Below are 23,409 nucleotides of genomic sequence, written 5' to 3' on the forward strand. Positions count from 1 at the left end.
CTCTATTACATCCATACACCCCATTATAAAACAGACAACCCCTTTTATTAATAAATACAGTGGGACACTCCAGTTTCGTGGATGTTTTAATCTCCGCCCATAAAACCTGGCAGAAACGCCTACTTTTGGGCATATTTGCATAAGCCACACCCCTTTTAAAGTCATTACTCAGGACAATTCCATAAAAAAATTAATAGGACAGTCGGGGGATATAGTCATTACACAGTTTGTATGTTTTAGTTTTTATGTTTCTGCCGCTCTCCTGGTTGCGTGCTCCTTACATCAGTCTTTCATTCTGCTCCTAAGATTAATCTTGTGATCTTTATGAGGATCTTGAAGATGATACTGTCCAAGCTGAGAGCCAATCAGAAAGGTTACGCAGACTATAAACTGAGGTAAGAATCTAATTATTCCATCATGTTTACATTTACCTCCGGGTACACGCTAACATTGTTGAAGACACTTTGATAAAGTCAAATAATTCTAAAACAGTCTAAACTAATTTTACAGTAAGGCTAAATTCAGACGAATATGTGCGAAATCGGCCGTGAAAAACAGCCGTTTTTTTCACGTCTGATTCGCACCCGTACCAGACCCGTTTTATGGATATCTCATAGACTTGAGTCTATTGAGGGATCCATAAAAACTGACAAAAAAGGATGTCCTATTTTTTCACGGGCTAACTAGTGTGTGAACAGCCCCATAGAATATACTTGTAGCCATGTGACAGCCATTAAAAAAAAAAAAAAAAAAAAAATTTGTCTGAATAAGCCCTAAAATAATTCTCTGAGCAGTGCCAAAGTGGTCGAATTTGTCTTTAGATACCTGTATTCTGGAAGTCCGTGGTGGTCCAAGATCATAGACGTCACCAATATCATCTGTATCCATCTCACTCTCTTGGCGTAACTGTATGTTATGGGCTCCATTCTCAGCGGGTTTCGGCTGAATGTTACAGCCGATACTTCACTTAAATTGCTTGGATCTGAGATCACTCCGATCATGGCCATTTAACAACATAACGTGTTGTTTTTACCAGACTGAATGCCGTAAAAGTGAACCCAAAATACTATGGAGGAATCACAGTTTTCTCCCATTCCACACCACAAAGATTTTTTTGGGGTACGTTCACACGATATATGTGTGAGACAAAAAAATACAGGGCTGATTTCAAGAGAAAACGGCTTTTGCATTAAGGCGTTTTTGGAGCGGATTTTTAAAGCGTTTTCAGGCGTGTTTGGAAGCTTTTTCAAAGCGTATTTTGAAGTATTTTTTTGTAGTGGGAATGTAAACTCTGCTCCAAAAATGAATCAAAAAGGGACATGCTTTTTATGAGGCGTATTTGAATTCAGGGGCGTAAAAATACGCCTGGTCTGAACTACACAGCGCATTTCACATTGAATTCAATGGGAGCTGTTCCTAGGTGTAATGCAAGTGTATTTCGTGGAGTATTAGGAGGCGTTTTATGCTCCAAAAATACGTCTGCAATTTCCCCTTGTGAATATACCCTTAATGGTGCCGTTAAAAACTTTGCTCGCCCCGCAAAAAACAAGCCCTTATTTAGCTATGTCAACGAGTAAATGATAATAATAAAAAAAGTTATTGGTTGTGGAAGGCAAGTAGGAAAAAAACTAAATGTAAATTAGAAAAATTGCCACGGCACCAAGGGGTTAATGACGACCTGTCACCAATACAGACCTCTTATTTACGGCATTCATAAGTTGCATTAAACATGGATGCAATAGCACGCTATGAAAAGTCCCTGAAATTTGGAATAAGTTCTTTACAATGGGATGCAAAATCTCTCTCAGTTGATTGGTCAAGAAGAATCACCTGACCGGATCCATGACCGCTTCTAGAGCCAGTCAGGTGATCTCTTTCGACTAATCAGCTGAGAGGCACTCGCTGATTTGCATAAAATGTACAATACCCTACAGCTCCTTGTTGTGCCTCCAGGGCATGGGGCATCTATTGGGTGCTATTAAACCTACTAAATTACCGCCGGGCAATAATTATTCTCTAAAACTTAAAGAGGCTCTGTCACCAGATTTTGCAACCCCTATCTGCTATTGCAGCAGATCGGCGCTGCAATGTAGATTACAGTAACGTTTTTATTTTAAAAAAACGAGCATTTTTGGCCAAGTTATGACCATTTTTGTAATTATGCAAATGAGGCTTGCAAAAGTCCAAGTGGGTGTGTTTAAAAGTACAAGTCCAACTGGGCGTGTATTAGTTGCGTACATCGGGGCGTTTTTAATACTTTTACTAGCTGGGCGCTGTGAAGAGAAGTAACATCCTCTTCTCTTCAGAACGCCCAGCTTCTGGCAGTGCAGATCTGTGACGTCACTCACAGGTCCTGCATCGTGACGGCCACATCGGCAGCAGAGGCTACAGTTGATTCTGCAGCAGCATCAGCGTTTGCAGGTAAGATCGACTTACCTGCAAACGCTGATGCTGCTGAAGAATCAGCTGTAGCCTCTGGTGCCGATGTGGCCGTCACGATGCAGGACCTGTGAGTGACGTCACAGATCTGCACTGCCAGAAGCTGGGCGTTCTGAAGAGAAGAGGATGTTACTTCTCTTCACAGCGCCCAGCTAGTAAAAGTATTAAAAACGCCCCGATGTACGCACATAATACACGCCCACTTGGACTTGTACTTTTAAACACACCCACTTGGACTTTTGCAAGCCTCATTTGCATAACTACAAAAATGGTCAAAACTTGGCCAAAAATGCACGTTTTTTTAAAATAAAAACGTTACTGTAATCTACATTGCAGCGCCTATCTGCTGCAATAGCAGATAGGGGTTGCAAAATCTGGTGACAGAGCCTCTTTAAATACCGTATTAAACCCGGCATCCTGTTATGTTAATATGTCCCCCGACCCCCATCCATTCCTGAAAGAGATAAATCAATGGTTTAAGTATTTCTCTATCGAACCTGTAAAGTCAGTAACCATGGTAACAATGGGGCATTCATTTCTTCTATATGAAAGAGCACTGGGGGATTATGGGTAATTTGCGATCGTTAATACATAGATTCACCTTTCGTGAAACTATTTGAATATATTAGGTAATTGCCTAAATAACAATTCCCACAGTAAACGTTATTAACAGAATTGCTCCGTCTCCCTACCGCGTTCTTAGGGTATGTTCACGCGTTTAACAACATACGGCTGAAAATACGGGGCTGTTTTCAAGGGAAAACAGCCCCGGATTTTCAGCCGTTTTTTAAGCAACTAGCGTTTTTCGCTGTGTTTTTGGAGCGGTTTTTCTATAGAGTCAATAAAAAACGGCTCCAAAAACAGCTCAAGAAGTGACATGCGCTTCTTTTCACGAGGCGTTTTTTCTGCGCGGCCGTTATTAAAAACAGCCGCGTAAAAAACGCACCGTGGGAACGGAACGCCGTTTTTTCCATTGAAATCAATGGGCAGATGTTTGGAGGCGTTCAGCCACCATATTTTTAGCCGTTTTTCTGGGCGTTTACAGCCTGAAAAACGGCTGAAAATAGCCCATGTGAACATACTCTTATAATCATTACATGAAGTGCTGGGGGGGGGGTTTGAAATTCTTTGCCGCTGCTGGGGAAATTCATGACCCGAACAGTTCTGCTGTTCCTGCAAATAATGACAAGCGGACACGGAAACCGCAAATAATGTGAATCCCCAGGATACCCTTCTCCGTTTTATTACCCCGTTTCTTTCAGTGCAGTTTTCGGCCTCGCAGGGGAAAAAAAAAGTGCCAAAAAAAATCGCACCGTCTGAATACAACCTAAAGTTAATTATGGTCATGTCATTTATTAATTTGAATCGGTTTCTCAGATTGCGCGCCGCCATTCCCCCGCTAATATAAACATCACCCCTCTGTGCACTTTGTGCTTGGCGGATCCTTGTTACATCAGAGTACACGGTTCTGCCACTCATCACTTATCCACTCGTGGAGGCCATCATTTTTTAACTATGTTGTCCTGTGAACATCAGGTATTTTTAGTTTACATAAGGATGTACATGTTGTATGTAAAACGCCATTTACCTCTTGGGTGAGGGGGCTCCTCCAATCCCGGAGCGACATACAATGCTACATACAGCGCATGCTTCCATCCACCCCCCACATTGGGGCGTTTTATAGGGAGACATAACATTAAGGCCTAGTTCGCAGGCAAAAAAATCTACCTCAAAAAATGCTCAGAAACGAGCACCGTGGGTTTTTTCTGCCCCCTAGTGATTTCATTGGGAGTTTAGAGGCCGAAATCACGTCAAGAAAGAACATTAAGCCAAAAGCCACCCGGGGAAAAAGGAAAAAAATAATTAACAAAAATAAATTAAAAAAAAAGATGCCTCTGCCTCCCATTGAAATCAACAGGGGGCGATTTCGGACGCTTTATGGTGCGGATTCCGAAGTGGTTTCCACGTAAAAAGACCTCTCCCTGAGTCAAAATTACACAGCCATAGTTACATGGTATAATTCTGGATGCCTGCAGCCACCACTAGGGGGCACTTAAGAGCTTATTGAAGACAGATTTATATGGCTCCGATTAATCTTAATATATCAGTCTTCAGTAAGCTCCGAAAATGGATTGAGATATGTACCGGGTTGGTCGTGAGCACTTCTGATGATAGGACAAGGACAATATTCTTCATTGTATAGGAAAATCTACTTGTGAGAAATAAAAGCCTTTTCCTATAAAAACAGAGGGAAGGATGGCGTCCAGCAAAGGAGCCAAGGAAGGGCATATGGCCCAACGAAGCCCATTGACTTTAAAAGGTTTCCATCTGGGTGTTCATGGCTTGCCGTGTTTTCATCCGGATCTGCGACGGAGGTCCTTAACCGAGCCTCCAACGCAGATGTGAACCAGGCCTTAGACTACAGGCTCCATATTCAGATACGTGCTTCTGTCTTTATAGATTGGCCAAGGCGACCTTGACTCTCATCCCACTATTCGGGATCCACGAGGTGGTGTTCATCTTCGCTACGGATGAGCAGACATCAGGGATCCTTCGCTACGTCAAGGTCTTCTTTAACCTCTTTTTCAGCTCATTCCAGGTGAGAGAATTGTTTAAAAGGATTATCCAGTTTAGAAAACCCATTGTCCTATAACCTATGAGGGAGATTTGTACAGAATTAAAAAAACATGGCTTATATCTTTTAAAAAAAAGCTGCGAATATTGAAGTGAATTGGGCTGAGCTGCAATACCACATACAACCTGTAGCCAGGTGTGGCACTGTTTCTATAATAAGACAAGTTTTTCTAATCCTGTAAAACCTCTTTAAATATATTACCTACAATATCCTTAGCTCACTTGTGGACAGTAGAAGTCACGCAAACACATTTACTTTTCATTGTCTTCCAGGGTTTTCTTGTTGCGGTATTGTACTGTTTTGCTAATAAAGAGGTAAGTAGAGCTTATAGGCGGTCACGGATATCATGATGGTCACGGATACCATTCATAGCGGCAGTCGTAGTTCTACGAATACTTGAAAAATTGGATATAACAAACTGTACCATGTTCCCTATAATCTGACGGACTTGGAAATTACTGTGAATCCTGCTTACATTTTTTTTTTTTTTTTTATGGGGGGGGCACAGTTAGATTGACAGATTACCCCTTTCTTCACCAAATTAGATAACCTAGTCCCGGCACTGGGTAACAGCGGCCATATTGTGCCCTTTCCCGCCACTGCTTAGCAAAAAGTCTTCAGACGGCCATTCATATAAAATAATTACCAACCAAATCAGCCATCTACCTCGATCATCCGGCCAATCACGCATGATCATTTAAATCTGGGACAGGGGGATAAGTTGCTGCCACCGGCATATTGAAACCCTACATACCTGATCCGCATTCCCCCCCCCACGCCTGGGACAGTCAGACGCTCCCATACACCTCAAATTGTGATTGGATCTGATGAAATTGGCTCCAGAATTGTATCAGCAGAGAACTGCAAAGCTCCATCAGTTAGCTTGATATTCAAGGCTACATTAAAAAGGGTTGATATCCTAACCTCAGAAAGAAGGGGCATAACACTCCAGAGAAATGCGACGTCCCCTTCGTTGTTTACACAGGGACAGCGCCGTACTTATAATTGTGGCTGTGTCTGGTACTGCAGCTCAGTCTGATGAGGCACAGCTGTATGAGCAGCCCCGTTATCCTGCCGATAGGCAGTAGTCCCGGATAACTCCTTATATTACACACTGGTATATATGGCTAATTTGAAGATGTAATAATAATTCTGGCCCCTTTGCCTTTTCAGGTAAAATACGAAATACAGAAAAAATGGCAACTGTGGAAAATGGACGGCTCATCTTTGTTGTGCCTACGGTGACCGACACCTGGTTACATGACAAACTTAATACAAAAGTACCTTAATACAAACAAGTACAAATATTGACGGGGGGGGGGGGGGGGGGGGGGGTTGGTATCTATAGGCGGCATCTTGACACCTCACCAGGACTGTATTTACTGCTGAAATGAAGTCAGGGAGGTAAAAATAAATAAAAAGAAGCCTAAAAGACATTCATAATTTTATTGAGAGTACATAATAGTTCAGCCGTGCTCCATTGTTCGAGCCTGCGGGGCACAGCCTACCTTATTAACCACTCTGCTAAAATAACAATCATTGACAGGATTCTAGACCAGCATTAAAAACCGGCTCGTGGACCATTGGCAATGGCTACTTCAACAGGAATGCATCGAAATTTCACCTTCCCCCTTGCACCTTCTGCAAAAAGGGATCAGTAGAATATATCACCAGAGATTGCAGTTTGCCTCCAACACCTTCAGCCCAGAATGGGCACCGCATGGCCATCTGAGCTGAGAAGAGCGGGGGGCTGCTATGGGCAGCGCCATCTAGGATCGGAACATCTTCGGGGTGGAAAGTTTCACCCACCGTCTGAGGTATGGCAAGAGAGTCTCCTAGAAAGGGGAAGATCAGTGTGTGCCATTATCCAAGTCTATAAGCTATCGATTTCACAGAATTCTGGACACAAGTATATTATTAAAAAAAACTCAGTCCAAAGTTTTAAGGAGTTTTCTGGTTTTATATAAATAAAGCTTGACCATTCTACGTAGTGCTCACTGGTTGATCTAGATATTACAGGGGTGTCTGGTATGAAACCCTCGTCTATTATCCAGAGTGGAGACCGACCACAAAGAACATCTCTCTCCTTGGGGAACCCAACACAGCCATGCATTACCCAGGCAGCCCAATGTTTTCAATAGGAGCGGTGTAGTGCTTGATTTCTCCTGTGGGGGTCATTGCAGGGGAATTGAACACTCACAGATGATCGCCTGATCGTTAGATGGCAGCAGATCGCTAGATCGCAGCTGATCACTGGGAATCTCAGCAGCAGGACACCCTGGGATAAACTAATTGTCCACAGACCCTTCTAAGAAAGGAAACAATCACTTTTAGATGTGCGTGTCCCTTGGATCACTACCTGAGCATCATCCTACATAACTTACCATAACTGTATTACTACCCTCTGCCTGACAAACAAGAGGTCAACTACCAAATTGGTCATAGAAGACTATGAAAGCGATGTTGTCTCTCTTACCCGGCTCCTCAAGGATCTGGCCATTTATGTCTCCCCTGGTCTGAACCTCTCATCTTTTCCAGGTTCTCTTGCAGCGCTCTTACGGCTTTCTCTGTAGATATAGAAACCATTTATGTCCATTCTAGTATGACGGGGTACATGGGGTGGTATCCTGACAAATAGACCGCAGCTTACCTAAAACCCCTGTGCTTTCCTCCAGGGACGTGGAGATCTCCTGCACGCTCAAAGACTTTGGTGGGGTGGCATTACTTCCCTGAACACCTAACAAGAGAAGCAAGCACGTTATCACCCAAGATACAGGATACTCCCATTATTCAGACCAACAGCAGATATTGGTGGAGAAACCTGGTGCTCAATACTTAGAGCATTACATTGTGTCCCAATGAAATCAACGGTTCTCCCCTCTATTGGCGGACCCCATTTAGTACTTCAAATTTCATAATAGGAAAATTTACAAGGAACCAGACAATCCCTTTTACATTGGGACAGGGGTAGATTAAATTTGAGCCTTTACATTGTTCCTAAGGTGTTCAAAAAGTGGGAATGGAGGAGCGCCCAATATATAACCCCCTGACTATTAGCTGTTCTGCTGAACTCAACAGTTGGGTAGAAAGTGGAGAGCCCTGTCTGACAGCAGAATTCCTCCAGTCAGCATCACCCATTATCATGTAGACACCCCCTCCCATTTGACCTTTGTTTAAAATTCTGTGTTTTTTTGCCATAACTTTTATGGATTTATTTATCTCATTGAAGTGTTAGTACAAGTCGGTCCCATCTGGGTAACCCATTTTCCATAGGTGTTGGAGGGAGTCTGGGTGACTCCATGCGACCATGTACGACACGGTCGGCCATTAATTTCAATGGGATCCATGTAAAACTACATATCCTCTGTAAGGATATCGTATCAACGGGGGTTAGAGAAAGCCGTAGTCACGGCGATCAGTTGATCGACAGGGCGACTTTATTTTAAGGTGTTGTCCAGATGGGACAAGTCCTATAACACTTAGCCATGCCTAGCCTTTAAAAGGGGTTTTCCAGTGAGAAAAAAAAAATTGATGGCCTATCCCTCAGGATAGGCCATCCATTAACATTTGATTGGTGGGGGTCTGACTCTCGGCATTCCCCCCCCGGTCAGCTGTTTTGAAGGGGCCACGGCGCCGCTTTCCCTTCATTCCATTCACTGCTCCGTACTATGAAACGCAGACACACTTGTAGCGGAGGTTCACAGTATTACAGCCCCTTCCCTTCCTGTTCAACAAACCTCTTACCTGTAGGCTTGTTAGATACAGGTGCCCTTGTAGTGTTAACTTTGCCCAGTCGCACTGATAGCTCTTCCTGGCAATTCCTATGATGAAAATATTTAAAAAAAACGGTGCAGTCCAAACGGTTAAGGCTAAATGTGCAGCACAAAGGAGCATTATGTTGGCATAGCATATTAGTTTAATATTGATAGCGCTAAGTACCAAAGTTGGGCAAGTGCCCGCTGTGCATCAGTAGCTAAGTTGCTGGTGGCTTCCAACTGGCATTGAAAAGTAGTCCATTTTGTGTCCTGCTCCATGAGGCAGCCCTCGGCTACAGCTCTGAGTTCTCTCTCCTGGTCCACCTGCCCTTTCAAAGTGTCCCTCTCCTCACACTTCTGTGGAGGAAAGAGAAACAATAAGGGTATGTTCACACGGCCTATTTACGGACGTAAATCGGGCGTTTTTGCCCCGAATTACGCCCGAAAATAGCGCTGACAAACATCTGCCCATTGAAAGCAATGGGCAGACGTTTGTCTGTTCACACGAGGCGTATATTTACGCGCCGCTGTCAAATGACGGCGCGTAAATAGACGCCCGCGTCAAAGAAGTGACCTGTCACTTCTTTGGCCGTAATTGGAGCCGCTATTCATTGACTCCAATGAATAGCAGCGCTAATTACGGCCGTAATTGACGCGGCGTTCAAGCGCCTGCACATGTCGGTACGGCTGAAATTACGGGGATGTTTTCAGGCTGAAACATCCCCGTAATTTCAGCCGTTACGGACCCCCGCCGTGTGAACATACCCTAACGATCCGACATATGGTACAGAGGGAACTCTAGGAGGAAAGTTTAGCTCTTTTTAAAGTTAAACGGCTTGTCCAGAGTTAGAAAAACAAAACTTTTTCCAAACACAGCGCCACCCCCTCCCAAAGGTAGTGTGTGGTATTGCAGCACAGCCTCATTCACATCAATAGGGCTGAGCTGCAATACCAGACACAACCCATGATACAGGTGCGGCACTGTTTTTGTAAGAAAGCAGAATATTTCCCATTTAATAAAAGAACTTGCAAGAATGACCGAGCACTCCACACATCTATACCTTATGGAGCTGTATGGCTAGTTCTTGCATCTCCGCTTCCAGACGGTCGGCATAGGCTTGTTCCAACGCATCTCCTGGAGGACGGGCAGAACTATGCCAACGGGCAATGGCTGATGTCATTTTCCTCTTTGGTCCAAATAAGCTGCAAGATAAAATACACATATAATGTACATTATTCATCATAATACATAGTTCAACTGCTGCAGAACCTCTTTTTGAAAAGGTACTGGGAGCTTCAGGTCAGTCGCTGTATAAATAACGTGACTCTTTAGAGAACGTCTTTGTGTAACCACAAATGCCACCGCCCTTTACTTACGTGATGCCTACTTCCCGCAGGTCGGTTTCTGTAAGGGTAAGGAAGATTCGGAGATTAACGTCCTGCTCCTGGAAGACAGACAAGTATTTGGAGCATCCGATTTGTTCCAGAAGCTCTGCCAGGTCCTGATGAGAGAACAAACATGGAGATAACATATAACAAATGAGAAACATGGAGATTATAACATATTTTCAAGCCATGTGCACAGTAGCGCCACCTATGAACAAATGACGCTGAAAAATAAATAAATAAATCAGACACCGAAGGGTGGATGAGGCTTGACGCGAATTTACCCAGGATACACCACTGTAAGCACCATAATCACGTGACTGGGCAGTTAATGTGGTAAGGTCACCCTTGGAATTCCAATAAAGAGTCCTGTATACAGTCAGGTATTGTACCTCGGGCCCGTTATACGGTGGAATGTTTGGATCTGCCAGGGAGTTGGATGCCCTGCAGTGTGAGGGTCCAGGGGCAGCGTGGGCATCACCATTGCGCTGTCTCCCTTTGCCAAATGATTTGGTGTGTTTCCGATTGCCAGTTTCCAACATTGGATCAGAGTCCTAAAAAAAGAACATAAAACTAAAATTTACCAAGGTGCACTTAAAAGGACAGTAGAAGATTAGAAGCAAGGGGCTGCTTTTTCTTACTAACTTGTCCATTGGTTGTGTCTGGTGAACACGACTGAGCTGCAATACCAGATACAGCCTATAGACAAGAGGCGCTGTTTCTGGAAAAAGCATATATTTTTTCGTATCTCATACAACCTCTTTAAGTGCTTGATCACAAGCGAATACTTAAAGTTACAAGCCAAGGCTCAAAGTATACATGACAAGTTTTCATTGGTGGGGGTCTGAGCACCGAGACCCTCACAGATCGTTAAGACGAAGCTGCAGAAGCACGGAGGTGAACGCTACGCCGCTTCGTTTCCGATCAGCTCGGCCTTTCTCAGAAAGCCGAGCGAGCAGCGTATAGGCTCATAGACTTTCTATTGAGCCCGTACACCGCTTGCTCGTTTTTCCGAGGAAAACCGAGCAGAGACGAAGCGGCTCAGCGCTCACCTGAGCGTTTCTACAGCTTTGTTTTAGTGATCGGTGCAAGTCTCAATGCTTGGACCTCCACCAATCAAAAGTTCTGACATGTCAAAAGTTTTATAAAAGTAAAAAGGTACACTTTAAAAACTGCATAGCGCCAAAGGGAACAAAACAGAAAGCGGTTGATCATCTGAAGTCAGCAAGCTTCCCAAGTGTGCCATGCGTACCTCATTGCTCTCCAAGGAGGCCTCGCTGCTCACACCGGTGTTGATACATATCCCCTCGCTGCTACTGCTCCGCTGTCTACCAGTGTACCCCTCCTCTGAAATATAGAAGATATCCTCCTATAAGTCATGCACTATATAGAGGACCTCAGTGCAGTATAGATTTCCTGAGGTTATTTAGTACCAACCTTTACTGCTCCCATTACTCTCCACATCGCGCTCATTGATAGGCGAGGTGACATCACGATATCTCAGATCATCTGAACCTCCAGTCTCACCGTCCACATCATTGAAGGTAACGTAACCCTGCGGAGGGAGTTGATCACCTAAAGTAAAGAGGAAACCGTATACTGTACATATATAATGTGTATAGTACAGGTGAGTGCAAAAGAGGGGGACAATCTAAACCAATAGCGAGGACACTTGGACTGAGAGGATCCATAATCACCATAGCTGGGTCCACCACCTGTTATCTTGGCCAGGGCTTGAGGACCATCGTGAATACTGGGACCTTTAACCTTACGTTGGTGCCTGTGTCGGTGGGGTGTTGAGGAGGACTCATCAGATGAGCTTTGATCTTCATGACGTACTAAAAAAAAATCATGAACACAATGTAATAAAATATACTGGATATCTAACCAGTATCTAGTCATCGAGGACCTGCCCGATGTTACCTGATCCTCTACTGTGAGTCCGGGATCCCTTGACACGATGGGAGTCCAACAGGGAAACTATCCTAGAATGGCCGTACCTTGCTGCCAACATGCGGGCAGTATCTCCATTCCGGTCCATCTCTACGAGTTTGACCCCCTAGAACAATATAACAAGAACCTGAAGATCGACAGGACAAGTAGTTCCAGTCCTACAAGCTCTGATGAGACTACTCTCCATATAACAGAAGGCACTATGACAAGGTTACCGGACATTGGCGCTATAGCTGGGAGTTCTCATCTACTACATATAGATTGGACAGATGGGTAAAAACCAGTATGGCCGGCCATACAGATCCTACAGGGGTTATCACGCAGCTTTCCAAGACGCATGAATGGCAAATCTACCTAGTTATGCCGTGATGTGAGGGATTTTCTGGAGACTTACATGATTCAGTAAATGTTGCACTATAATCTCATGCCCAGAAGCTGCGGCCTCCATCAGGGGTGTGAAACCGTACACTGGTTCCCTATAAGGATTAAAAGCAATTTTCCAGTTAGGGATCTGGGCCAGGACTTGGCACCTTCTATTCCAATAATTCCAATGTTGACATATTACATCGGGCTTAAAGGGCTGGTCTATTCACATACAGCCCCTTTAACATGAGAGCTGCTATCGGCCGAGCATTTACTCTGTAGGGGAATTGTAGTATTACATGCCGGCCATTCAGATGAATGACCTTTATGTAATATATGGGCAGCCCGAGTCCACCAGAGCGAGAGACGCTGCTTGTTAGTTACTCTCAGCCCTGGCTCATAAAGAGGGGGGGGGGGGGGTACCAAGCAGAGGACCCCCTCTATTATGTTCATATGCCTTAATAGGACATATGGAAAGGGGTTTGTCCTGATAAGACAAACCCAACAACCATGGGTCACTTTTAAACATCTTGTTACATGTCGATAAACTCTTGTATTTATCTTGATTATTTAGCATCTGCAATACTGCAAGATTCGGAGCTCACCCATCTCAGCAAACCCGGACAGTTCAGGGTCCGTAAAGAGTATGCGACCCTTAGTCAACACTTGTATTCCGGGAGACGGTGGTACTTACCCCAACATAATAAGATAACAGACCAAACTAAATCTCCCTGACTGTAGTGTAGTAGAGTTCAGCTAAGTAGTTAGGGAGTAGCACTCGTCAACATTGTTGACTGCTTATTGTAACAACTAGCAGAATAGTGAGTGCAGCTCTGGAGTATAATACAGGATGTAACTCAGAATCAGTACCGGATAAGTAATGTATGTACACAGTGACTCCACCAGCAGAATAGTGAGTGCAGCTCTGGAGTATAAATCAGGATGTAACTCCCGATTAGTCCACAGTCTTCATACCCTTGAGTCATTTGCTAATTTGTGTTCTATTCCTTTCATAGTTTTCAGGCTCCCTGTTTGCGGTCATTGAATGGGAACAATCTTGTTATCATGCTCAGGCTTAACACCCGTCCTCATCATGTCTAATTGTCCAGGTCTCGAATACACTGTTAGGGTATGTTCACACGCCCTATTTACGGACGTAATTCATGCGTTTTACGCCTGGAATTACGCCCGAAAAAATGGCTCCAAACATCTGCCCATTGAATTCAATGAGTTCTGTGCAGACAGGTTTTTGGTTTTTTTGCGCACCGCTGTCAAAAGACAGCGCGTAAAAAGACACCCGCTTCAAAGTGCATGTCACTTCTTGGGACGTAATTGGAGCGGTTTTTCATTGAGTCCAATGAAAACCAGCTCCAATTACGTCCGTAAAAGACGCCGCGAAAAACGCGTGCACCTGTCCAAACGTCTGAAATTCAGGAGCTGTTTTCGCCTGAAAACAGCTCCGTAATTTCAGACGGAATTGGCGTTGCCGTGTGAACATACCCTAACAAACAGGGCACCAGTGTCAGCAGGACATGGTCAGGGCGGGTTTTCATTACTAAAACGTATTATAAACAAGCCGTAGGGAACGATCACTCAATGTGACCTAACACCATCTTACAATCTTACTTCGCATCTCCATTGGCTCCATTTTCCAGCAGGAATCGCAGCATCCGCTGATGCCCAGCGCTGGTGCAGTGAAACAATCCGGTCCAGCCACGGGCATCTCGTGCCTCAATCTCCGCTCCTTGCTGCAGTAGTAAAACAAAAGTTACATTTGCTGCCTGAAAACTGTAATAATTGTATATCAAGCAGTAAGGAAGAACCAATACCAAGTGGGCAGAGATGGGGCACCAAAACCCGCTGCCTGGGATGTCATACCTGGATCAAAAAGTAAGCAACACTTTCATTCCCACAACTAGCTGCTAACATAAGAGGTGTCTGCCCGCTGGGTGTACGGCAATTTACATCCACCCCTGCCTCCAGTAACAGGCTGACCACAGCATCGTGACCAATGTATGACGCGTACATAAGCGGCGTCCATCCACCCAGGTTCGGCTGGTTCAGATCCACATCTCCCCTGTGCAAAGACATAGAATACAGTAGTTACCAGGTGCAGTAATAACTCCAACCTTCCCCGAACAGGCACTGATAAAGGTTAGAGAGCATTTCCCTCCCATGTCGTCTATAGTGATGCCACCGCTGCAGCCAGCGATTGCCCTCCGCGGTCACCTGACTTGCCGCTATTGATGTCATGTCAGCACGCTCCGACAAACAGGTACAATTGATGGCGCCTATTGAGCATGGTATTAAGAAAGGCACCGCAGCCCCCTCATTTCAGCAACCAGTTTCAATGGTTAGACTCCCACCGATGCGATTGATACTCCATTAACGTATCTGCGACAAAACCCCTTTAAGGAGGAGTTCAGCTTTCGTGGATTTGTAGCGGATTGGACATGGATCTCACACTTTTGCATTACAAAAGGGAAAAATTTGCGTTGAAAAACCACGACGTGTGAATTTAGCCTAATGCTTTTAGAAGGGTTATCAAAACTTGACAGAAGAGGACGACTCTGGGACCCCTATTTAAAAGCTAAGGACACCTGTGCACGGATTATTATTTTTGCTATGCATTTGCTTCCGAAATGTAAAATTAAGCAACTCTCTCAATAGTCTTCATTAAAAATGATTTACCGTTTTGCAACTCCTTCACTTAGCTAGTTGTCCTGCAAATTCTGACATAAATCTGACAGCACACTGCTCCTGTCGGGGGAGTGATGTCATCTCTATCTACTCTCCCCCCCCCCCCCCCTCCCTTCTCTCAGTGTTAGAGATAAAATCAGGTATGGGGGAAGAGGTTCTACATAGCAGATCAGAGTGTAGAGAGGGGGGAAAGCATCCAAGTCTTCAGAGAGAGCAGATCACATAGGCTGTCAGAATCAGAAAGTAGTTAGGGAGGAAAGCACAGGGGGGATGGAAGGGGAAAAAAAAAATAAAAATCACACAGAGAAAGGAGAGAGAATGGGAAGAACCCACAGACAGGGAGGGGGATCACACACTCCTCAGCATCAGTGTCTGTCAGCACAAGGGAGAGGAGATTCCTCATGGACTGTAGAAAAAGAAACCAGTACAGGGATGAAGCTGTGCAGATACATGAGAGATAGAGAAGAGAGCAGCATCCTGGAGTCACAGACCTCACATCCAGCATGTATTACTGTGAGGGACAAAACACATGAGAAAAGTCTGAAACTAGGAGCAGGCTGCAAACTGCATATTAGGGGGGTCTGAACATGAATGAAAGAATGAAGATTGCAGCCCAAAACTTAGTGCAACTTCAGGTGATCACTAACATACGTAAAAAAATAATTTTTCACCATTTCAAAGGCTTCCATAGCTTTAGGCAATATTTTTATTTTACAGGAGAAATTATGACGAATTAATTACTAAATGTCACAAACAAGGGCAAAGAGGTATTCTTACCTGCGCACACAGCACTGAACTACCTCATATTGACCAATAGAGGCCGCTGTGTGAAGGTCCAATGACAACTCTTGCCCGTCCAATGGTTCTCCATACCACATGGTCAGGCTGCGGCTAAGCATTTCCGTCTCGCTGGCCTCATCGCTGAGTTCTGCCATGTCACCAACAACTCACAATGTCCTACAATATTAAAGAGTTAATTTACAGGATGAAAACTAGTTATATCACTGCCATGTAGACCTGTCCTCCTCCTCCTCCTAATACACAGACCTCTCCTCCTCCTCCTAATACACAGACCTCTCCTCCTCCTAATACACAGACATCAGGACACAGACCTCTCCTCCTCCTAATACACAGACATCAGGACACAGACCTCTCCTCCTCCTAATACACAGACCTCAGGACACAGACCTCTCCTCCTCCTAATACACAGACCTCAGGACACAGACCTCTCCTCCTCCTAATACACAGACCTCTCCTACTCCTAATACACAGACCTCTCCTACTCCTAATACACAGACCTCTCCTCCTCCTAATACACAGACATCAGTACACAGACCTCTCCTCCTCCTAATACACAGACCTCTCCTCCTCCTAATACACAGACATCAGGACACAGACCTCTCCTCCTCCTAATACACAGACATCAGGACACAGACCTCTCCTCCTCCTAATACACAGACCTCTCCTCCTAATACACAGACCTCCCGTCCACCTAATACACAGACATTAGTACACAGACCTCCCCTCCTCCTAATACACAGACCTCCCCTCCACCTAATACACAGACCTCTCCTCCTCCTAATACACAAACCTCTCCTCCTCCTAATACACAGACACCAGGACACAGACCTCTCCTCCTAATACACAGACCTCTCCTCCTCCTAATACACAAACCTCTCCTCCTCCTAATACACAGACACCAGGACACAGACCTCTCCTCCTCCTAATACACAGACCTCTCCTCCTCCTAATACACAGACATCAGGACACAGACCTCTCCTCCTCCTAATACACAGACATCGGGACACAGACCTCCCCTCCTCCTAATACACAGACCTCTCCTCCTCCTAAATACACAGACATCAGGACACAGACCTCTCCTCCTCCTAATACACAGACATCAGGACACAGACCTCTCCTCCTCCTAATACAGACCTCTCCTCCTCCTAATACACAGACATCAGGACACAGACCTCTCCTCCTCCTAATACACAGACCTCCCCTCCACCTAATACACAGACCTCTCCTCCTCCTAATACACAGACCTCTCCTCCTCCTAATACACAGACCTCTCCTCCTCCTAATACACAGACCTCTCCTCCTCCTAATACACAGACCTCTCCTCCTCCTAATACACAGACATCAGTACACAGACCTCTCCTCCTCCTAATACAGACCTCTCCTCCTCCTAATACACAGACATCAGGACACAGACCTCTCCTCCTCCTAATACACAGACCTCCCCTCCACCTAATACACAGACCTCTCCTCCACCTAATACACAGACCTCTCCTCCTCCTAATACACAGACATCAGGACACAGACCTCTCCTCCTCCTCCTAATACAGACATCAGGACACAGACCTCTCCTCCTAATACACAGACCCCAGGACACAGACCTCTCCTCCTCCTAATACACGGACCTCTCCTCCTCCTAATACACAGACATCAGTACACAGACCTCTCCTCCTCCTAATACACAGACCCCAGGACACAGACCTCTCCTCCTCCTAATACACAGACCCCAGGACACAGACCTCTCCTCCTCCTCCTAATACACAGACCCCAGGACACGGACCTCTCCTCCTCCTCCTAATACACAGACCCCAGGACACAGACCTCTCCTCCTCCTCCTCCTAATACACAGACCCCAGGACACAGACCTCTCCTCCTCCTCCTCCTAATACACAGACATCAGGACACAGACCTCTCCTCCTCCTCCTAATACACAGACATCAGGACACAGACCTCTCCTCCTCCTCCTAATACACAGACATCAGGACACAGACCTCTCCTCCTCCTCCTAATACACAGACATCAGGACACAGACCTCTCCTCCTCCTCCTAATACACAGACATCAGGACACAGACCTCTCCTCCTCCTCCTAATACACAGACATCAGGACACAGACCTCTCCTCCTCCTCCTAATACACAGACATCAGGACACAGACCTCTCCTCCTCCTCCTAATACACAGACATCAGGACACAGACCTCTCCTCCTCCTCCTAATACACAGACATCAGGACACAGACCTCTCCTCCTCCTAATACACAGACATCAGGACACAGACCTCTCCTCCTCCTTCTCCTAATACACAGACATCAGGACACAGACCTCTCCTCCTCCTCCTCCTAATACACAGACATCAGGACACAGACCTCTCCTCCTCCTCCTCCTAATACACAGACATCAGGACACAGACCTCTCCTCCTCCTCCTCCTCCTCCTAATACACAGACATCAGGACACAGACCTCTCCTCCTCCTAATACACAGACCTCCCCTCCACCTAATACACAGACCTCTCCTCCACCTAATACACAGACCTCTCCTCCTCCTAATACACAGACATCAGGACACAGACCTCTCCTCCTCCTCCTAATACAGACATCAGGACACAGACCTCTCCTCCTAATACACAGACCCCAGGACACAGACCTCTCCTCCTCCTAATACACGGACCTCTCCTCCTCCTAATACACAGACATCAGTACACAGACCTCTCCTCCTCCTAATACACAGACCCCAGGACACAGACCTCTCCTCCTCCTAATACACAGACCCCAGGACACAGACCTCTCCTCCTCCTCCTAATACACAGACCCCAGGACACGGACCTCTCCTCCTCCTCCTAATACACAGACCCCAGGACACAGACCTCTCCTCCTCCTCCTCCTAATACACAGACCCCAGGACACAGACCTCTCCTCCTCCTCCTCCTAATACACAGACATCAGGACACAGACCTCTCCTCCTCCTCCTAATACACAGACATCAGGACACAGACCTCTCCTCCTCCTCCTAATACACAGACATCAGGACACAGACCTCTCCTCCTCCTCCTAATACACAGACATCAGGACACAGACCTCTCCTCCTAATACACAGACATCAGGACACAGACCTCTCCTCCTCCTCCTAATACACAGACATCAGGACACAGGCCTCTCCTCCTCCTCCTCCTAATACACAGACATCAGGACACAGACCTCTCCTCCTCCTAATACACAGACATCAGGACACAGACCTCTCCTCCTCCTCCTCCTAATACACAGACATCAGGACACAGACCTCTCCTCCTCCTAATACACAGACATCAGGACACAGACCTCTCCTCCTCCTCCTCCTCCTCCTAATACACAGACATCAGGACACAGACCTCTCCTCCTCCTCCTAATACACAGACATCAGGACACAGACCTCTCCTCCTCCTAATACACAGACCTCTCCTCCTCCTAATACACAGACATCAGGACACAGACCTCTCCTCCTCCTAATACACAGACATCAGTACACAGACCTCTCCTCCTAATACACAGACATCAGGACACAGACCTCTCCTCCTAATACACAGACATCAGGACACAGACCTCTCCTCCTCCTCCTAATACACAGACATCAGGACACAGACCTCTCCTCCTCCTAATACACAGACATCAGGACACAGACCTCTCCTCCTCCTAATACACAGACATCAGGACACAGACCTCTCCTCCTATTCCTAATACACAGACCTCTCCTCCTAATACACAGACACCAGGACACAGACCTCTCCTCCTCCTAATACACAGACACAATTACACGAAGGATATAAATACCTTTCTTCGCTCTGGAAGTACAGCCTTTAGCCTCCCAGCTGATGTACCCCCCTTCCCGCGCAGGACTGTGGAATCTGTAGTCTTCTTCTAATCAGTAACTTCTAATTTGCGATTTTCTGCCAACTACATATCCCAAAGTGCTTTGCAACATAAACCGACTGTTTAATGACTGACAGTAATAATAACCAATCACATTTTCGGATATATGAAGGGTGCACGGTGTACGAACCAATAGCAATAAGGCAAAAGGAATCCTATCTGCTGTATAGTAAATCAGATATATAAACATTCGACTAAATTATATTTATAGCATACAACTAAATAAACATTTACAGTGTTATCTGCTTTTATATTATTGCCTCTTCCTATGGCCCTCAGAAGGTTATCGCCCACACACAGATGGTGTAGTAGATCTTCATTTTTATCTATCTGCCCGGACCTCGAGAGGCGGAACTTGCACTGGTTGCCTTGGTGACCAAAAGGTGAGAGACGCGAAAGGACGTTATAGGCGTGACTATACCATGGACGTTGGTGATTGGTAAAGCCGTCTAAGGACATACAGTAGGCGTGGTTTGCCAGTTGGCAGCTCCACCCACTAAAGTGAACGTAGGCGTGGTACACTTTTGCAGCTCTAGTTATTGAACAGGTGGGCGTGTCTTGCTACACTGGGCGGAGCAGTGCCCGGTTGGATGTAGAGTATGCATTAGTGACAGCCGGTTTGACGGTGGACGTCGGTTTTAACGTTCAGTTGCTGGAGGGGAAGTTGCCGGAATGTTAGGACTACATGCAGGAGACGTACATTTACAGCAGTCACTCCTGGCATAGACTGTCGATATAGACTTGGTTTCCATGGAAACGTGTACGCTGACAGGAGTCCTAGGCTAAATATGTGACTACAGTTTATAGTCACATTCATGATATACGGTAAGCACAGACTACCAGAGACTGCTGGGGGTTGTAGTTCTACACAGGCTAGAAAATTCAGGTTACAATTATAAGGCTTGTGCTAGAATGCGACTAATACTGATAGATGCCAGAGCCTCCAAACTAAGGCCACAAGAGTATATTGTGCCATTTATTATTAATTTACATATACAAATAATCTACATAAATAATTGAGTCACTGTGTACATACATTACATTACTTATCCTGTACTGATCCTGAGTTACATCCTGTATTATACTCCAGAGCTGCACTCACTATTCTGCTGGTGGAGTCACTGTGTACATACATTGCATTACTTATCCTGCACTGATCCTGAGTTACATCCTGTATTATACTCCAGAGCTGCACTCACTATTCTGCTGGTGGAGTCACTGTGTACATACATTACATGACTTATCCTGCACTGATCCTGAGTTACATCCTGTATTATACTCCAGAGCTGTACTCACTATTCTGCTGGTGGAGTCACTGTGTACATACATTACTTATCCTGCACTGATCCTGAGTTACATCCTGTATTATACTCCAGAGCTGCACTCACTATTCTGCTGGTGGAGTCACTGTGTACATTCATTACATTACTTATCCTGTACTGATCCTGAGTTACATCCTGTATTATACTCCAGAGCTGCACTCACTATTCTGCTGGTGGAGTCACTATGTACATACATTACATTACTTATCCTGCACTGATCCTGAGTTACATCCAGTATTATACTCCAGAGCTGCACTCACTATTCTGCTGGTGGAGTCACTGTGTACATACATTACATGACTTATCCTGTACTGATCCTGAGTTACATCCTGTATTATACTCCAGAGCTGCACTCACTATTCTGCTGGTGGAGTCACTGTGTACATACATTACATTACTTATCCTTTACTGATCCTGAGTTACATCCTGTATTATACTCCAGAGCTGCACTCACTATTCTGCTGGTGGAGTCACTGTGTACACACATTACATTACTTATCCTGTACTGATCCTGAGTTACATCCTGTATTATACTCCAGAGCTGCACTCACTATTCTGCTGGTGGAGTCACTGTGTACATACATTACATTACTTATCCTGTACTGATCCTGAGTTACAGCCTGTATTATACTCCGGAGCTGCACTCACTATTCTGCTGGTGGAGTCACTGTGTGCATACATTACATTACTTATCCTGTACTGATCCTGAGTTACATCCTGTATTATACTCCAGAGCTGCACTCACTATTCTGCTGGTGGAGTCACTGTCTACATACATTACATTACTTATCCTGTACTGATCCTGAGTTACATCCTGTATTATACTCCAGAGCTGCACTCACTATTCTGCTGGTGGAGTCACTGTGTACATACATTACATTACTTATCCTGTACTGATCCTGAGTTACATCCTGTATTATACTCCAGAGCTGCACTCACTATTCTGCTGGTGGAGTCACTGTGTACATACATTACATTACTTATCCAGTACTGATCCTGAGTTACATCCTGTATTATACTCCAGAGCTGCACTCACTATTCTGCTGGTGGAGTCACTGTGTACATACATTACATTACTTATTCTGTACTGATCCTGTTACATCTTGTATTATACCCCAGAGCTGCACTCACTATTCTGCTGGTGGATTCACTGTGTACATACATTACTGATCCTGAGTTATATCCTGTATTATACTCCAGAGCTGCACTCACTATTCTGCTGGTGGAGTCACTGTGTACATACATTACATTGCTTATCCTGTACTGAACCTGAGTTACATCCTGTATTATACTCCAGAGCAGCACTCACTATTCTGCTGGTGGAGTCACTGTGCTTTTTCAGATAAGGTAGAGCTGTGAGTTTTCTCAGACATTTCTATTCACTGAGCTGAGTGTTTCTTTAGTGTCTGCGCTTCCTTACAGGCCTGTATCACACTCCGTCAAGTTTACAAAATGGCCTCCAGTGGAAACCGACAAGAGCCTTCTACTTCCCCTGTCGACCGGCCTGTAGTTTATGAGTTGGAGTTGTTCCTCTCCACTGTGAAAGCACCATCCATAGGTTCTGATGCGAGCTCCCTGGTGAGTACTTAAAGGGGTTGTCATGGTTGCGGGCTGTTTTTCATACTGATGACCGATCCACAGGATAGGTCATCAGTATATGATCGGTGGGGGTCTGACATCTGGACCCCGTGCCGATCAGCTGTTTCGGCTGCCTCCAGGCACAGGAAGTTATTCAGTGATCGGTGCCGGAAGCAGATGGCTGTAGTCACAGTATAGCGCCCATGTTGCAGTAACCCTGCTAGAAAATGCCATCAATTTGCGATCAGTGGGGGTCCAACTGTCGGGACCCTCATTGATCCTGAGAATGCTGCTTTAGCATTGCAGCTCCTGCTTTTCCCTCCACAGCTGCGCTCCAAGCCACATACTCTTCAGGGAACTGCAATACAGCTCCATTCAAGTAAATGGGTCCGGGCTACAGTTCCCTGCACTATTGGTGGCCGCGAGCGCCGGTGTGGAGGGAAAACTGAAAATTGGATGCAGCTTTAAATCAGACTTAGAGCTGCGGCCACTTCATTCTCAGGATGGGTGGGGGTCTCAGGAGTAAGACCCCCACCAATCGCAAAGTGATGGCATATCCTAGCGATATGTCATTTCTTTG

The 23,409-nt window shown here is 45.4% G+C and overlaps 3 protein-coding genes across 10 annotated transcripts in view; 2 read left to right on the forward strand and 1 right to left on the reverse strand.

The window, feature by feature from the left end:
* Positions 1–6,385, forward strand: part of LOC142655846 (glucagon receptor-like) — a 73,739-nt gene extending 67,354 nt beyond the window's left edge. For 2 of the 3 annotated variants that reach the window (XM_075830468.1, XM_075830467.1), the window contains exons 11-14: positions 307–395; positions 4,900–5,038; positions 5,347–5,388; positions 6,248–6,385. In XM_075830468.1, the coding sequence (XP_075686583.1) occupies positions 307–395; positions 4,900–5,038; positions 5,347–5,388; positions 6,248–6,319 (342 nt within the window). In that variant the 3' untranslated portion in view covers positions 6,320–6,385. The remainder of the gene's footprint in view (positions 1–306; positions 396–4,899; positions 5,039–5,346; positions 5,389–6,247) is intronic. The other variant, XM_075830469.1, reaches the window with a different exon arrangement.
* A 120-nt stretch (positions 6,386–6,505) lies between these two features.
* On the reverse strand, positions 6,506–19,938 carry ANKS3 (ankyrin repeat and sterile alpha motif domain containing 3). 4 transcript variants are annotated; one of them, XR_012849560.1, is made up of 18 exons: positions 19,831–19,938; positions 16,009–16,188; positions 14,410–14,608; positions 14,158–14,279; positions 12,563–12,644; positions 12,139–12,274; positions 11,913–12,053; positions 11,653–11,790; positions 11,468–11,562; positions 10,608–10,769; positions 10,207–10,331; positions 9,891–10,032; positions 9,014–9,186; positions 8,819–8,895; positions 7,725–7,811; positions 7,551–7,641; positions 7,275–7,382; positions 6,506–6,909 (listed from the first exon to the last, which is right to left on the reverse strand). XR_012849560.1 is itself a non-coding variant. In XM_075830475.1 (17 exons), the coding sequence occupies exons 2-16, from the start codon at positions 16,164–16,166 to the stop codon at positions 7,559–7,561; spliced, it is 1,920 nt and encodes a 639-aa protein (XP_075686590.1). In that variant the 5' UTR covers positions 16,167–16,188; positions 19,831–19,938; the 3' UTR covers positions 6,506–6,909; positions 7,551–7,558. The 4 variants fall into 4 exon arrangements, 3 of the variants coding, with proteins under 3 accessions (XP_075686590.1, XP_075686589.1, XP_075686591.1); XM_075830475.1 differs by lacking the exon at positions 7,275–7,382; XM_075830474.1 differs by having other exon boundaries at positions 6,506–7,382.
* Positions 19,939–20,358: 420 nt separating this feature from the next.
* LOC142655849 (dynein axonemal assembly factor 8-like) overlaps positions 20,359–23,409 on the forward strand; it is a 60,189-nt gene continuing 57,138 nt past the window's right edge. Inside the window, exons 1-2 of one of the 3 annotated variants that reach the window (XM_075830472.1) lie at positions 20,359–20,754; positions 22,674–22,829. In XM_075830472.1, the coding sequence (XP_075686587.1) occupies positions 22,704–22,829 (126 nt within the window). In that variant the 5' untranslated portion in view covers positions 20,359–20,754; positions 22,674–22,703. The remainder of the gene's footprint in view (positions 20,755–22,673; positions 22,830–23,409) is intronic. The other 2 variants (XM_075830471.1, XM_075830470.1) reach the window with 2 other exon arrangements.

The sequence above is a fragment of the Rhinoderma darwinii genome, chromosome 6, assembly GCF_050947455.1.
Source record: "Rhinoderma darwinii isolate aRhiDar2 chromosome 6, aRhiDar2.hap1, whole genome shotgun sequence".
In the NCBI taxonomy this organism is placed as follows: domain Eukaryota; kingdom Metazoa; phylum Chordata; class Amphibia; order Anura; family Rhinodermatidae; genus Rhinoderma; species Rhinoderma darwinii.